Genomic DNA, 17,600 nt, shown 5'->3' on the forward strand with positions numbered 1-17,600 from the left:
AAGGAAGGCGCTTTAGGAAGAAGAGTTAGAGAAACCTTATGATAGGCGGTCCCGGTAGAAGACAAGGGTCTTGTACTATCGGTAACGTAGGCAGAGGCCTAGAGCTATCGTAAGACAAAGAGAAGAAGAAGACAGGAAGAGAAGTATCGTTCCCCGTCGCCAAGCACTAACTATCCAAAGAGGGATCGTTACAGATTGATACCTTTGATTAGTTTCATTTATGCTAGACATGAACAGATTTTGTATTTAAAGACCGCCTGTTTCTACGATCGAAAAGGCAGACTTCGACAGACTGTATTTCAATATACTTAGTTGAACATTTACTTCTTTGTTCCTCAGTACACCCTCGAAGCCTCCTTTAGTTCTCAGCTCTCACCTCCTCTCCAGAAGAGCAGGCCACCTGCCAACTATCGTATCCATTACCGATAACATGATTAGCACCTTGCAAACACGTTACATTTTTTTAACCTCAGCAAGTGGTTCAGAACTTGTCCCCAGATTTTGGCCTGATCAACCTATCGATATCCACCTCAGAACGCTAGCGGAGAGAAGTGGCAAAATCATGGCATATTCGCCTTCGTCTCAAAACTAACATAGAGTCATTGATGACTAGGAGTAGGAAGCAAATCCTACAGCAATACCTTACAAGAAAGAAACAACCCCGGCACTCTGCTAAGGAGCCCAGAGAACCTGCAAAATGGAAGATACATAACCTCCAGCAGAATTCCCCTCTACTCCACCTAAAAAGCCTTACATTGAACCTCCAATCGACCCCGAATCCAGTAGCGCCTCAGACATGGCTAGTACAGAAGGAGGGCCCTCTGGAGGAGGAAAATCTCAGGCTCAGCCTGAAGAAGAGCAAGTACCTACAGCCTTTGAACCTCCTAAGTTTAAACTCCACCTCCCAGCAAAGTTTACAGGAGAAGGACAAGACCTCAAACCCGAAGCCTTTGACCGATGGACTACGGAACTCACACACTATCTTCTCCTACAAGGGAAAGATGTAGAAGACCGTACAATCAGACCATTCATTGGATCATTCTGTGAAGGAAAGGCAACCGACGCATACCACCAATGCTATAAGGATTACGGCGGAAATGTGAGATTAAGAGAATCTACAGTCCTCGATTATCAGAAAGGACGATTCCAATCCTCTATCACCAACCACCTCTTATACAACAAATTCAGCCAGCTCCAGCAAGTTAATGGAACGCATGTCAAGAGGATTACAGATGTAGCTACTGATCTATTAATGTATAAGGACCAAATGAAGAAAGGAAGCATTTTCAACTACATCCTGAAGCGACGATTCTCTGATACTATGCATCCTATCCTCCGATGAGAGGTAGAACAACGCAAGGAAGACAACAATGATATTGCAATAATAATTGCAAGAGCAGAACGAAAGGACGCCATTCTCCATGAGACCAAGGCATACAAGACACAGATATCCTCTAGGAGGAATAGCTAACCACGACACCAGCACTCCAGCAACTCTGAAGACGATACTCCACGGGTTTTCAAGAAGAAAACCAAACCCTCTAAAGAATCGAGACGGCAGAAAGGAGAATGTTTTGAATGTGGAAAAACAGGACACATGGCAAAGAATTGCCTTACAAAGAAAAGAAAAGGAAAGGCAATTAAGCAAGAAGCATCGACCAACAATGTTGAGAGCGATAGTGATAATACCCAATCCACCAAATATGACGAAATCCATATCGGATATATCGATGTGGAGTGCAACAGTGTCCAACCTCTGGCTACATTTAAAGCACCCACCGCCCTGGAAGGTACTATTCTGATTAATGGCAAGAAGGCTCTAGTCCTGTTCGACACTGGCGCAATCGGAAGAGATATGATCAGTAATGCCTTTGTCTCTGTCCATGGACTCCCAACTCGAGACCTTAACCAACCCATACCAGTCAATATGGTAGTAAAGGGATCACAATCCACAAGCCCTAAAACCTGCAGTATAACTATTCAACTTGGTTCTGCCATCCTGCCCCTCCAGGAAATACTAGTCAGAAACTTAGCCAAATATGATACCCTGATAGGAATGCCATTTCTGAACCGCCACAAAGCTATAATCAGGTGTGGGAAATCAACCATCAATTTCCCAGATCAGAAGGTCAGGATCTCATGCAAACCAACAAGTGGAGAGTACCGAGCCGCAGTCTGTGAAGCAACTGCCCAACGCATATTGGATAAATACTCTGATGTTTTCCCTAATCAGATACCCAAAGAACTACCGCCTATGAGAGAAGTGAACCATCACATCAATCATCAAGATCCCTCTAATCTTAAGAACTAACCCACCTACTCTATCCCTGATGCATACAAAAACCTACTATGTGACTGGATCAACCAACAATAAAGAAGAGGAGTCATCTACTGAGCAGAAGTCCCAGGTACCGCTCCTATATTTGTTCAACCCAAAGCAGATGGCAAAAGAATCCACCCCTTGGTTGACCTCAAACTGCGAAATGAAAACACGGTTATGGACAGCTCCGCTATCCCAAATCAAACCCAGATCCTGAATCCAGTTGGACAGGCTAGATTCTGAAGCAAGATTGATCTAAGTGATGCCTATTTCCAGACAAGGTTAGACCCAGAAAGCGAACACTACAACAGTTTCAAAACACCCTTCGGAAGTTTCATTAGCCCAGTTATGTTACAAGGTGATATGAATGCGCCCACCACCTTTATGCGAATTATGGAAAATCTCCTAAGCGAATACCTCTACTATTTTGTCTGGGTCTACATTGATGATATTCTCATTTTCTCGAACACCAAAATAGAACATGCCTACCAGATAGGTTTGGTTTGTACCAAGCTAAGGGAAGCTAAATTCTATGCTAGCAGAAACAAATTAATCCTATTTGCCGATAAGCTCGATATCCTAGGACATGTGATAGATGACGAAGGAATACATGCAACACCTGGAAAATTATCCTGTTTAACAGAATGGACAACACCCCAGAATCAAAAGGAACTCATGCGATTCCTAGGATTAGTCAACTATATCTCCCAGTTCCTACCACACCACGCCACTGTGACAGTGCCGCTCACAGACCTTACCGGCAATGCAGAATTTGTCTGGACCCACACTCATGACCAAGCCTTTACCAATATCAAGGAATTGATTAAAAACGCCAATGTTATACAACCCATCGACTACAGTAAACTAGAACCGATATGGCTGATTACTGATGTATCAGATGTAGGAGTTGGAGCATGGGTTGGACAAGGAGCCACCCATGAAACAGCAAGACTAGCAGCATTACACAGCAGGAAGTTCACTAATTCACAGATGAACTATGGAATGATGGACAAGGAAGCCCTCGCTGTGATTGATACTCTTACCGCTTTCAACCACATCCTAATGGGCAATACCTTCATGATTGTTACCGACCACCAACATCTCACTAATCTTAAAACGGAAAAAATACCTGGAAGAAGAAGAACATGATGGATAGGCGAGATTAGCAAATACGATGCAAAAATCATCTATACCCTTGGAAGAACGAACTATTTAGCTGATGCTCTCTCCTACCTATATGAGAACCAAGAACTCCCAGACCCTCCTCTTGTTCATGACTATACAAGACAAAGCGAAAATAGCCCTGACGATACCTCCTATGAACAAGAACCATCGATGGCTACCGCCAGCTCTGCCGCTCCCTCCAATCTTTTCTCTTACACCATGTACAGAGCTGCCGGAACAGAACAAGGAAAAGACATTGATGACGAATAGAAAGACAATTGCACCCTCCACAGCACACCTCCTCATGAGCTTGAACAAAGCAGACTCCACTGGTCCCACTGTTACCTCGATACTTGCCCCTTTCCCCAGACTGAAATTAAATTCGGCAACAGATACCAGCGACCATATTATATATCTGCTAACAATTCCAAAAATACCAGCTTCAACACCGCAGAAGGAGCAGAAGAGATGATCGATGAAGATGGATCGACCCAACCTCTCCATACCTTTAATCCTGTCCCAACACGACACTAAGGTCTTGAAGAACTCGAACAAGCAGCAGTCTACGTAGATGCAATAGCTTACCTACACCCTCCACAGTCAGCTCCGCCATCCTCTCCCCCCATACTCAATTCATGACCACTATATGGTGGACCCTTACGAGTATACAACAATGAAACCATTGTTTCTGTCATGTCTCCCACGATTCCCGAGCATTGCCAACAACTCTATCAAACCTTTGAAGAAGAGGAAACTCCTATCGAACCGACAAGAGGATCTCTCATCGAGGATGAACGAGATGTTAGATCAACTACAGAAGTACTAACCTCCTCTTTCCGAAGCCAAATAATAGCAGGATATTGCCATGACCCGATCTACTTCAAAGCTATGGATAGCTCCAGGCATGGAGATCTCGCCCCCTATAACATATCCAACGGAATGGTCTATACCAGCACCCATTATAGTGAACATTACCTATACATCCCAACAGGCCATATGTTCAATGGAATGACTATTAGGGAATATGTTATTACTGAAATCTACAACAAAGGACACCATAGTGTGGACCGCAACCTCCAATATACCTCAAAATATGTTTACTGGCCTGAAATGCGAAAGGACTTCCGCAATTTCATCAAACAATGTGAACTCTGCCAGGCAAATAAGGAGTGAATACAACTACCAGAAGGGAAAGCACAAACCCTCCAACTACCATGTGAAATATTCGAATCCTATGCTATCGATTTCGCAGGACCATTCAATAAGTCCACAGGATATGACACCATCTTGGTAGCTGTGGATCGATTTTCTGGATACACATGGCTCATACCAATGAAGGTTACTGATTCCTCCAAAGACACCTGGAATAACCTCCAACGATACCTATTTACCCCCCATGGGTACCCCTTATCTATTGTCAGTAATGCTGATCCCCGTTTCACTGCCAGATTCTGGAAGCAAACTTTGACCTACCTCGGAATCAACCACATTATGGCTGCCCCCAAACATCATGAGACTAATGGTCAAGCAGAACGAAAAATCAGTGACGTCAAGACTTGAATTAGGAGCATGATCAATGAACAACAAACTAATTGGGAACTAGCCATTGTTGAGCTGGCCGCATATATCAAAGCTAGATTTTCAGACACCTTGGGAATGTCTCCATACAAGGCAATCTTCGGCCATCAATACCCTCTCTTACCCACAACTCTATTTAAGAACTCCTCAGTCCCTGCCTCCGATGACCATCTAAACCGCCATCAAGCAATTTGGAATGATGGCTTCCAAGCTGTTAAAGCTGCCCGATTCCGAAGTACCACTACTGCTCAGAAGCGACAATGCAAAGATGTCCCTATTCCACCAGGTGATATGCTCATGGTACATGGAAACATGTTCATTACCAATGTTGGACGCAGCAAGAAACTACAACCTCGATGGCGAGGACCTTTCAAGGTCTTATCCTTTGACGAGCATACAGAAAACTACACTATCCAGATGGATAGACACATGTACCGCTGCAATACTACAGTCTTCTATGCCTCTGCTGTCAAGTGATACTACCCAAATGACGACTCCAAGTTTCCTGGAAGAACCCACTCTCGACCTGCACCTATCATCATTGATAAGAAACATGAATGGGAAGTTGAAGAAATCCGAAATCACCGCCTGTGGCATGGAAATGATCAGTTCCTGGTCAAATAGAAAGGATACGCAACGAGCGAAAATAGCTGGGAACCACTAGAAGGACCAGAGTACACTATGGATATGGTGAACGAATGGTGGAAAGACAACATGCTAAACGAATCCCTCTCCCCCCAACGATCAACTACATCACCATGTGCTGGATACCTACGATGCCAGAGACTGAGCAATGGCATGCGGAACTCGAAACTAGAGATGGGTTTTGGGCACCATACTTCGAGTCGGAATTCGAAAGCCGTGATAAGGAAAATCAAGATATGGAGCAGGCTCTCAACGATCTTATCTGATCACCATCCACTATCCGAATACCATAATGATGTCAAACTATGTGCAACTTAATGTGAGGCTGCAACAACAGATTGTTGGACTGTTGTTGAACCGCGATGTTATCCAACTTGAATATTATTTCGAAATCCTCTGGATAGATTACTGTCCCGATTGCGACAATACTTAGGTTGATGTATAGCATGAATCTGGTATTCGTCACTATTGTGATTTACATTTCTTTGAGTTTAAATGTTTTCCTAGAATTTCTTCTTGTCTCTGGTGACACTTATGATGAAGAGCTGATAGCGGAAACTGAAGCCTTTAGTTTCTCGGAATCCGCTTTTGATGATTATTAGGTTTTATTTGTTTAAACAGTGGTTTTGTTTTAGGGAATGTAACCGGTACGGGTACTCAGTTATTGGTTTTGTTTTATGTTTTGTTTTAAGTATCGCTTTGATACTTGGTTTGTTTTAAGTATCATTTGATACTTAGTTTTGTCTTATGTTTTGTTTTAAGTATCGCTTTGATACTTGGTTTGTTTTAAGTATTGTTTGATACTTAGTTTTGTTTTATGTTTTAAGTATCGCTTTGATACTTAACTAGTTTCACCAATGTGTATCAATTGATACCTTTGATTAGTTTCGTTCATGCTAGATATGAACAGATTTGTGTATTTAAAGACCACCTGTTTCTACGATAGAAAAGGCAGACTTCGACAGACTGTATTTCAATATACTTGGTTGAGCGGTTACTTCTTTGTTCCTCAATACACCCTCAAAGCCTCCTTTAGTTCTCAGCTCTCGCCTCCTCTCCGGAAGAGCAGGCCACCTGCCAACTATCGTATCCATAATCGATAACATGATTAGCACCTTGCAAACACGTTACAAGTGGAAGGCAAATGTAGTGATATTCTATGTAACTAGCTGGAACCTAGAGTTCAGTAGAGAATAGGTGTTAGGACTGTTATAGTGGTGAGCACTATGACCAGATAAGCTTAAAAGGAAAACATGGAGAGTGGAGGAACTCAATCAATTAGCATCATCCTTCAACTTCCTCATTCATTCCTATCACTCTATTGCTAAGATGTTGAGACTTTTATTTATCTTTATCTTCTAAAGAATTTAATTTAATACAGTCACACTCTTGGGATCCATCTTCCCATAGGGAGCCCCTGTTGCAGACCTCAACTATAATACTAAGTACTCTATAATCCTGTTGGCCCTATACTTTTAGTATACTAATGTAGTCTTAGGTATCAACTCATTTCTACTCCCATACCTTTTCAACTTCAAATATTCCTACTATAATACAGCATTCTCTTGACACCAGTATGGGTATAGGTCTGCCATTCTGTAATGGCTGTCATATCTTGAATGTTGTTACATTTAGGTATTGGTGGATTTCTGAAGTCACTGACTTCAAATCAAAATATCACAACATTTTAACCCATGGATTTTCTTCATACGACTTCTCCTGTGTAGAGAGTAAACTACTCCAAGCCCCAGATGGCTACCTTCCCATGAGTAGACCGCAGTATTCTGCTAGGCCACAAGAGCGCCGCATTACCGGGTGGGTACGGTTGAACACGAAACACCAGGGGATATCATTAGCATAGTCAAACCATATGATACTTTCCCGGACCAAGAATTGCACTTCCGAATCCATCAGACGGATCCACTGCCGCACTGTACGGATTTCAACTGTGCGCAATATCCTAGCAATGAGTGACATAATGTGCAATCAATGCAGGAGCCACCAACGAACCCTACTATTTGGGGCAGAAAAGCCCTATAATAAGAGCGAAAAGGTTTAACTCCAGGTCACCCTCTCCCACCCTCGGCGTTCTCGCACCACATGAGAGCCAATCGTGCCTTTCGGATAAGGTGACTTCGGCAATTTCATTTCGGAGCATGCTGGTTGTACACTTCACTTAGATTATAGTACGCTATGTTCAGAGCATGAAGGTTGCCTTTACAGCATTTGCTGGAGCAGGATTAATCGTAAAAGTCGGGAAGGAGTGAGTTCTCGAGAAACAGCTGAAGGTAAGTTACAAACGAGGGCGTCCGCCGGGCGCATCTCGTCATCTCGCCACGGGCACTTCCCGAATCCACCCATCATCTCTCAAAACAATCATTGCCACTATTTGTAATAATATTATGATACAATAGCAAAACGCACAAGTTCGTGTAATACTCAATGTGAATCTACCTGCCTAACATTCATTCTGTACAGTACAATTGATCACTACCTCCCCTCCCCCAATCCAATCCTATCCGATCCGTGCGATACAAAAATTGTCCTATCAAATGCATAAAACAAGGAGGAAGTAAAGGAAAAAATAAATTACAAGAGATTTGACATCGTGGCTGGCAGGTAGCATGCATACGTAGATCCAAAAATAAATAAACAGAACTCCCCCCCCCCCCAATCAGATAAGACCGCAGTGAAAGGGGGAAAAAGGAGCTCGAGGGGAGAGTGCGTTAGTGGTACTGCAATCCAAGTACCGTAAGATAGAAGTGGGCATATACAGGAAGGGAAGACAGTAATCTGATTGACGAAGGAAACAAAGTTAAAAAAAAAAAGACCCAACCCAACCTTGTGCTATCCTCCCCCCTCCTGCCCGTCCGAGCTACCGATGACAAAAGGAAATGAGGAAATGAGGAAGTGAAGAAAGAAAAAGAAAACTCCGCCCTGAAAGACTACTAAAATTAAATAAAAACAAATATCTCTTGCTGCCATTAATTACTCTAAGGTAACACAAAAAGACAAAAAAGCCAACCCAGGGAAGGGATTAGTCGTCATTCTGCTTCTGAGGTTCGGGAGAAGGTGGAGAAACTATAGTGGTAGGTGTTGGTAATCTCTCACTGGAGAGTCCCGCTTCATCGTCGGTTGCATCGTCCGATCCCCTTCGCATGTTCATGAGGGCCAACTTGGCCCTAGCCACTGCATCTTCGGCACTTTCCCCGTTGACGCTACCCACAATTGCAGCCGCCCCCGTAGCAGAGACATTACTGCCTTGTCGTCGCCGCCTTTCCCTCCTGAGATCCTCTCCACTACCCCTCCGCCGCCTAACCCTCAGACTTCCTATAGCACTAGCCCCTTGAGCTCCGGATGTCGTCGAAGCAACCAACGAATCCCCACTATTCTCACCTCTCAATTGAATTAACATTTCCTGCGTTTTTGAGGTTAACGCATCCTCTTCTTCAGTTGCTGAGGAAGGTATCGGGGGAAGTGGTGAGAGGGAAGGTGAGGTATCATTTGGCGGAGTTGGCTGCTCTCCAGCGACGCTCTCGGCGACACTTGCTCCCGATGCTGTTCGGCTCGCGCCGGAAGCAGTTCTTCGACCGCCCCTTGCAAGGTTCCTGCGGCGAGTCTCGCGTTTTTCCCTTTGGGCCGGTCCAGCCTGCTTCAGTTTCTCGAACAAGGCTTCCATCGCACCGGAGCTGTCGGGCGAAAGCGGGCCCCCACTGGCTTTCTGGTTTTGTGCAGCTGCGTTGAGAAGCTGCTTTCTTTTCTCCCGCCGTTTTTCCTCATCTTCAAGTTCCAAATTCTTCTGGTTAGATGCCTAGATAAAGACCTAGATTAGTGTATTGCACCAGAAATGTAAAGGAAAATTCTTACCTTATAGTTCTTTACAAAATCGGAAATCATCTTGAAAAATCTCTTCCTCGAGGTCTCGTCTGTCTGATCCTCGCCATAGTAGGTTAAAAGGTCATCGTAAGTCTTAGTCATGGCCTCAAGATGATCTTTGAGATATCCAGCCTTCTTCCTCGCTTCCGGCAAAATTGGCAACACCACTTGTAACACACGGTCTGAGGGGTGAAACTTCTTGGGATCGCTCAAGCTTCCTGAGTCCACGGACGCCTGGATATTGTTAATGTTATCGATGAACCTCTTAGCTTGCATCATCAAATTATCCACATCCACTATTTCCAATGAGTCAGTATATACTTTTAGAGACACACCGCCACACCAACTACGGCGCTAACCTTTCTCAAGTGAAATACACTCATAGAGCTCGTCCACGAATGATTGCCATTCAGGGAATTTGTTCCGGATAGACATTTCGATGTAATCCATGAATGTGCGCTGGTTTTTCTCATCCTTGACATTGACTAACCTCGAGAGCGTACCAAGCTTAAAACCGGTTGCTTGCTTACTAGCGTCATTCATGAAATTTCCCATCGTAAGAATGACCTGAAAATATGAGTTAATTCACGTGACCCGCCGAGTGATTTCTAATGACTTACATTCAGAACGCCGTGGAAGGCCTTGGATCCCCGAACGACATCTGAAGCCTTAACAACTTGGTGTAGTTTACCTTGCAGCTCCGTATAGTCTGGGTCTAAACTTCTTGTAAGTGCTAGGGCTCTTATCCTTGACTTCCAGTAATGATGGAGATTGTAGGCCGTTTCCAAGTAGATGTAATCTTCTCTCCTCAGTTCATTTGGATCAGACTCCCTCTTCTGTTTTTCGGCGTCGGTCTCTGTCCAGTCCGTACTATACGGCGCCAGGTTCTTTGAAAGGTTGTCGCTGATATTACACATTTCCTCTTTGAGCAAAAAGTCCATGATAGCGGTGTTGTCCAAAATATCTTTATCACAGCTGACGATTTTCTTGACAAGCTGTTCAATTGACAATCCAGTATATTTCGAGAGCGCAATCTGAAGACTCTTGACAACACCGGAATCCAAAAACTCCTTCTTCTTCTCTTCGCTACCCTTGCCCCTCTTCAACATCCTAGTCTCTTTGAACGCGAAAAGACGCTCCATCTCCTCGAGAATACCTTTCTTGCTAAGCTCATCAAACATAGTTTCCTTGTCGATACGATTTGCCCAGAGAGTATACTCAACGCCGTCGAGCTTTTCCCAATGCATGGGCTTGAGCTTCTTTTTGGGTCTGATGCCTGTGTAAAAGGATCCTGCAAGTCCGCTTGTGGGAGGGAAAGCACCAGGCATCATAGAGGGCGGTGGTGGCATACCTGGCGCTGGAGGCCCACCAATCTTGAATCCACCCGGAGGTGGGGGCGGGGGAGGGGGTGGTGCACCGCCAAAGCCAGGCATAGGCGGGGGCGGAGGCGGAGCAGCACCACCAAAGCCTGGCATAGGGGGAGGTGGTGGAGGTGGGGCGCCGCCGAAGCCTGGCATTGGAGGGGGTGGTGGTGGCGGAGCACCCCCGAAGCCTGGTATAGGCGGGGGTGGAGGAGGTGGGGCACCACCAAACCCTGGCATTGGCGGTGGAGGGGGCGGTGGAGGCACAGATGCTGAAAATCCAGGCATAAGAGATGAGCCCGCCGGGGGGGCGGGGGGGGACGGGGGTCCAGCGAACCCCGCACCCCCACTCGGGGGCACCTCCACATCTACCGGAGCCTTTGGCGAGTCTGACTCCATGCCCGGGCGCGAGCGCCTGGTGGCCACGCCATCCCCAGCATCTGAGATATCCTTGGCCTCTGCCCCCTTGTCTTCTTCGTCTGGGTCGATGACTGGAACCCTGGCGGCAATTTCCCCCAAGATCCCTGTAGCTCGCTCGGGATTCATCTTTGCCCTCGGTGTATAGCGGTCCCTGCTTGCAAGTGGTCTCTTGCCAACTTCAATGATCCTTGGTGTCGCATACTCAATGAAAATATTATCATCAGACTCCTCCGCAATTCCATCTTCCCTGTCTCCACGCATCCTCTCTCGCTCAGCCAGCGTTTCAGGAACGGAGACTTGCCGATAGCTAGGGTATTGGCTGCCTTTATGTTTAACACTTCCAAAGTTTGCAGAGACATTTCTCTGCCGAGCAGCTTCCTCGAAATGTTCCCGTTCAAGGAGTTTAGCCTCCCTTTGCACAGCATCCATTCTTTCCCTCAATTCTCTCAGCCTGTCACTTGGGGCAACCTGCTGCCATACCTTGCCCTCCAGTTTGAATTCCGTCTTCTTTCTCTCTAGTTGAGTTTCTAACCGTAACATCAACCGCCGGCGGTCCAATATTCCCTTCATTTGCGTAACATCGGCTTCCGCTGGTATGGGCTTACCCTCCTTCTTCGCCTGCTTAACCCTTTCAGCATGCGCTGCATCAGTTGCATCTTGAGCATCACGAAGCATGAGATATAGCTCTCTAGTCTCCAATTCACTCTTTTGCATCTGCATAGCATGCGCAAGCTTAATTTCCTCTAGCTCCCCCTTCAAACCCTCGTTCTGCCTCCTCTGGATTTCAATGACCTGGGTTTGTTCCTCCAATTGCTTTTTCAACCTTGCAATCAGGCCGTCCGCGCCCATGTCGACTTGAGCTCTCATAGCATCTCGTTCAGCAATTGCACTCTCTGCAATTTGCCTAGCCTCGCTAGCCTCTTCCAATGCGTGCCTGGCCTCACCGTCAGTGTGCAGCTTGTCCATCAAAGCCTGAACCGAGAAGTTAAGGCTCGCTTTCAGATCCATATCTGGTAAACGCCGGTCCATAACTACATAGCCCAATATCGAGTCAACGAGTTGAAACATCCGGAGCCGGTCCTCGTTATTATTGTCCCTCATGAGTAGGAGATGTTGCAATGTTGACATGAAATAATCCTGAGTTCTGGTGTCCCGAACTTTGCTCATAATAGCATCCACGATAGCTACTGGGTCATTCAAATCCTTCGGATCGCCATCGAGACTATCAACCATACTTCCTCCATCTCTTTCCATGAGTTCGTCATAGTCTACGGCGGCATCCTCTTCATACTTCTGGATTTGCTTCTCAATCAAGTCGTACTGAAATCCCTGCATCTTAGCCGCTATTCTCCCAAACCCACATGCTTTGAACTGGGCCCGGATGTGAATTCTGGCGTGCAGGTCATCGGCTCCCGAGGCTATTATATTGATAAGGAATAGGGTAGCCAAAGCGTATTCCATAAGCAAGCTCTCCATTCCAATACCCCCAGATCTAACTTCATCGCTAGCGCCCACAAGACTTCCAAGCTTGCCTCTACCATCGATAGTGACTTCCACAATTCTGAGCCACGAGTCAAATCTCCCGTTTTCGCCCTGGTGCGTTTTGATTTGATCTAGTGCTGCAAGAACCCTAGTGTGGCCATGCGGTCTATCCCAATGACACAAAAAGGTCAAAACCTCACTGACGAGTTTTCTAGTTGTTACCCTTGGCGATGTAAGGGATGCCGTAAGAGCGGATACGCAGTGGTGGTGTCTGAGAGCATCGTCTGCACCATATTTGTTATTCATCAACGCCTTTAAGCATTTAACAATATCATATTCTCGGTCAAGCATTGCATCGGTTCCACTATTTTTTCCACTGTGATTGTTTATACCCCGCAGAACAGTAGTAAGAGCAACTTGTCCCTGGGCTTCAATAAACTCCTTTACCCAACTATACCACAGGGGGCGGAGTTCATCAGTCATTTTTAGATGACATATTCTAGGAGGCTTCACATACCTGATTGGCTGTGTTCTCAGGGAAACACTTAGACTCCCGAGCTGCTTCGCGCTAATGGTCCCATCCATTATCTTTTTCACATACCACTCCGGACTGTCTTCGTCCGGGTCGCGCCCTTGCGCCTGGGCAGCAGCTCGCCTTTTCTGTTCCGCTTGGAAATCGGCTAGTTTGTCCTGGTGAACCATAACCCATTTTTTGCTCGGTGGATAAGCCATCATTTGTCGTTTGGCCTGTTCAGGAAGATTCATGTACCCACGCTTTTCCATTAATTCGTAAAACATGGCCTCCACAACACGGTCATCCCGCGGTCGTTCAAGCGTAAACCCATCCGCAGACTGAAACGATATGGGGGAAGGAATTAGGTCAGCGACACTGGGCGTTACGGAAAGAACTGAGTTTCGTGTGGTGGAAGAAATAGAAGAGTACAAGGAATTCTGGTCAGAGGAAGATCGGGGATAAGTAGAATTTGATGAGTTGGAAACCATAGAATTGTAGAAGCTAGGCGTAGAGGAATTGCTGTCGTGATGTTGCTGACGAGACGAAAATGTTGCGTTCGTGTAGGGACTCGGCGGTCCCTGATGATGATAATGATGTGCTGGAGGAGTCACTGTTGTCGAAGAAGAGTTGGAAGGGGGTGGCCTTGGTCCCGAAGGATGAGAATAATGTTGATCTTGCTGCTGAGGATACACAGAAGGATATTGATGAAAATCTCCCGTTCGTCCTAATGCGTGAGGAGTGACCTGCTCGTCGCCTCGAGACACAGGGCGAGGATGATCTGCGGGCCCCGGAACCGGCTGCCGGTTCAGATCTGCTGCTACTGAATCATAGGGTATTGAGGTAACTACACCAGCAGAATAGTTCAACCCATTGGCCATCGTTGGTGATAATTCCGAAGGATAGTAGTGACTATCTCTATTATCTCGGTCTCCTTTCGTACTTGACAGGGAAAGCCGGTGGTGACTCTTGCCTCGAGACTTGGGTGGATCTGCATCTGATGATGAGTATGTTTCGCCTCCTTTCGGTGTAGACGAGGAGAACTGCGCAACTTTCGACAATTTATTCCTCGAGAATATAGAAGTTTTTCCACTCGATTGACGAGCCGTTCCTCCAGATGAATTTGAAGACATGATAGCACCGTGTTGAAGAAATGAGGTTGATTCCGGTTTCGGGGATGACGGAGTCGTGGGCCGTGGGGTTTGGGGCAACGGTTTTTGCTCGATCATCCGCAGCACACGAGTTCTTTACGGGTCTGCTCTTCAGCTAGAAAGGTAGGAAGCCGTCGCGAATCTCTTGAAAGCAAGGTTGTTTTCAGAAGTAATAATCTTTGTGGCGGTGATAGAGGATGTCCGAGTAGTGTGTGGCTAGGTATGCCAAATTTTGGAGAGAGTGTAGGGCAAGACAGTGCAATGCTCAACCTTTTGTCCAGCGATGGATCCAACCCAGGGGTCCCGTTATCCGGATTGCGATAACTTCTCTTAGCTTGCCCTCCCTCCTAACCTGCAAGCTTTCCCAGCGTTGTACCCCTCCCAGTTGCTCGTATCACCGAGAGATACCCCTCACCCAGGCCGTATGGCACTTCAAATACCAGTTCACACACGAAACAGGTACCCGATGTAGGAATTAAAATCCTCCCCTCGCTGTCTCGGAAACCAGATGCCGAGTGAAGCCAGCTTGTGTATGTTCAGTCTTTTTGCTGTTTCTAAACTAGTTAGCTCCTGCCGGTTTTTCCTACTATTTTCCTCTCCTCCTAGCTGCCTCGATCACGAAGGAGCTTGAAAACTCAAACCCAGCCGAGTGCGCCACACTGCTAATCCCAGAGAATTTTTTTTTTTTGTGGGGGGAAAAACAAAGAATCGGTTCGTGTCGTGCCGCTTCACTTCGTTTCCATGGGGCAGAAGACACCACGAGGAGTAACGGAGGTGGTGAGAAAGAATCGTCACACTTAGACGAAAATAGGGAGACAAGGTGAGATAAGTTTTTTTAGAAGGAGATGTGTACGGATAGTCGAAAGTAAGGGTTCAATCCGCCTTCTCTGCGTCTACTCGAGTATGGAAGGAGTGTGCGGTGCTCAACAATAGGCGATCGAACAAAGTAGTGTCAACCCTTGTCAATTTTGAACTGAACCCCCCTATCACTGCTAGAAAGAGGAAAGTCCCAGGGGTGTCTTGAGGTTACTCTTCCTCAAAAGGTGTTGATGATACGGTATCATACCTCAGTGAGGATAGAAAAGCCTGGTAAATGCAAAACTCCCACATGTACCGCTCTGCATAGAAGGCATTTATTCTCCCCAAGAATGCGATCAGCAGACAAGATAGATTTCTACACACCTAAATTTGTTTCCTTTCTTTTCTTTTTTTTCACTTCAAGTCCCCTTTGTGATCCTGGTAAATAACCCTGTTTCACCTCAGCTTCCTTCGGCACACCAGACAGCTCCTCGAGACCTCTCAGCCTCATCCCACAATAAATCACCTTTGGAGAGCTTCCGTACTCATACCATATCTACGGCGGTGTTTGGACTCATCCCTCGAATCTCATGAACCACCATGATGGGTACTGTCGCTAACTTTATTACTGTGAGCCACCGAGAATCTACCCAAGAAAACACTGTTTTGGGGAGCCAGACTAACAAGTCTACAGACAATACTTCTCACATTAACCTGCTCGGCAATTCTTTTTATCACCTACCGCCATGCCCTCCGGCCATTACTGGTGAAGCGCAATATCATCCCTCTAAGAAATCTTCCTCGGACGTTTTCCGATACATTTTCGGCGCAGGGACGCGTCCGGCTTAGGGATGATGATAACCGAGAGACCCGCAACAGAGATCTAGAGGAAGGCTTCAGAGACGACAGCGATGACGATGATGATGATGATGAAGAAGCTTCCGGTTGGAGATGATAGGACAAGAGAACTGCAGCCGAGCGCTTCGGATTAAATGTTGAGAAAAGGAGAAACGGATTATTGATCGCGGCCCCAGAGTGGCTGGCAGAAGGATGGATGCGAGTTATTGGCGTGGAAAACCAGGGGTTCCTCAATGTTGAAAAATAATATTACTTTCTCATTATCCCCAATCAACAAACATCATTAATATCACACCCTTTTTCCTTGTACCTAGGTCATTCCCCCCAATCTCTATAATACGATACTACATCCGGTCCATCTCGAATCCACTCCCATCCGCGTCTCCATCCAACCACCGTCCTTCCAATTCCCGCAAAATCTTTCCATATACCAACGCCCTCCCAAACCCCACTTCCTGCCCATTCTTGCTTGACCCGATTTGCCTGCTCCCATCCCTCAACCTCAGCTATAACCGCTTGAGATCCCAGACTCTCCGCAACCCGTCCAATGGCGGGATAAAATATATCCCCGTTACCACCTTTTGGCACCAACGCCAGCTTAGGTTCGTAGTTCCTGACGGAGCGGCCGGTAGATCTATTGAATGACTCCTTTGAAATATATGGTGGGTTTGATATCACTATGTCTACCCCTTGAAGCTTTCCCCCAATTGTTTCGACCAAACTATCCACTGCCAGAACATCACCACCGAAGAACTCGATATCTTCACGTGCGTTAGCCGACAGCACTTTTTCATTATGTTCGAGATTCCGTTTGCTCGATCGCAGCGCCTTAACCGAAATATCAACACCAAGTATTCGTGAAGACATCCCTGCCGCAGATAATTGATTGTGTAGGAGCAGTGGAATGCATCCCGTCCCAGTACATAAATCAACAATCCTGACCTGCGAGTGCGGGTGCAGGTGTTTAAGCATATGGCCACCTAGATGGCTAGCAGACTGTTCCGTCTCCGGTCTAAAACAGAAGCAAGAATCAGAAACCCGGTGGTCCCGCTGCCAGTAGAACACCAGAGGAAGAAACAATATCATGGCACAAACCTCGGAATCAACACCCCTCTCTCACATATCATCTCCAAAGCCCCAAACGGCTGGGTACCCAACAGGTACTGCAGCGGCCATCCACGCCCACGTTTCTCGCAGAGGGCTTTCAACCAACCTTTTCCTCCTCCTCCTCCCCACCGCTGCCGCCCTTCGCGCGTCAGCCAGCGCAGCTCCATAGATGCCTGCTCGATTGTCCGGCATTCTGGCAGAAGGAGTGGGAGAAGCGCGTGACTCCTCCTGGCTGTCCGGATCAGCTCTGGTGTCAAGCGGGGCATTTGTGGCGGACTTGTGAATGGGTGTGGCAGTGTCGTTGAATTAAGCTTCGTGCACGGCCCCTC

At 46.4% G+C, this 17,600-nt stretch overlaps 3 protein-coding genes; 1 reads left to right on the top strand and 2 right to left on the bottom strand.

Annotated features, from left to right (window-relative positions):
• Positions 1-8,153: 8,153 nt before the first annotated feature.
• Positions 8,154-13,644, bottom strand: GSTUM_00006074001 (uncharacterized protein; the record flags this gene model as incomplete). XM_002838226.2 has 6 exons in its annotated part: positions 8,154-9,518; positions 9,575-9,879; positions 9,943-10,150; positions 10,204-10,956; positions 11,305-13,297; positions 13,364-13,644. The coding sequence occupies 6 exons, from the start codon at positions 13,642-13,644 to the stop codon at positions 8,745-8,747; spliced, it is 4,314 nt and encodes a 1,437-aa protein (XP_002838272.1). The 3' UTR covers positions 8,154-8,744.
• Positions 13,645-15,766: 2,122 nt separating this feature from the next.
• On the top strand, positions 15,767-16,446 carry GSTUM_00006075001 (uncharacterized protein). XM_002838227.2 has 2 exons: positions 15,767-15,936; positions 16,001-16,446. Exons 1-2 carry the CDS (start codon positions 15,907-15,909, stop codon positions 16,259-16,261), a joined length of 291 nt encoding a protein of 96 aa, XP_002838273.1. The 5' UTR covers positions 15,767-15,906; the 3' UTR covers positions 16,262-16,446.
• A 33-nt stretch (positions 16,447-16,479) lies between these two features.
• GSTUM_00006076001 (uncharacterized protein) lies at positions 16,480-17,537 on the bottom strand (the record flags this gene model as incomplete). Its single annotated transcript, XM_002838228.1, has 2 exons — positions 16,480-17,176; positions 17,260-17,537. 2 exons carry the CDS (start codon positions 17,535-17,537, stop codon positions 16,480-16,482), a joined length of 975 nt encoding a protein of 324 aa, XP_002838274.1.
• Between the last annotated feature and the right edge of the window lie 63 nt (positions 17,538-17,600).

Source organism: Tuber melanosporum (assembly GCF_000151645.1).
Source record: "Tuber melanosporum whole genome shotgun sequence assembly, scaffold_24, strain Mel28".
Lineage (NCBI taxonomy): Eukaryota > Fungi > Ascomycota > Pezizomycetes > Pezizales > Tuberaceae > Tuber > Tuber melanosporum.

Bases quoted from the DNA above. Each gene is read 5' to 3' on its own strand.
- GSTUM_00006075001 (XM_002838227.2), top strand. From the start codon at position 15,907: ATGATGGGTACTGTCGCTAACTTTATTACT. The intron at 15,937-16,000 runs GTGAGCCACCGA...ACAAGTCTACAG, and splicing joins CTGTCGCTAACTTTATTACT to ACAATACTTCTCACATTAAC.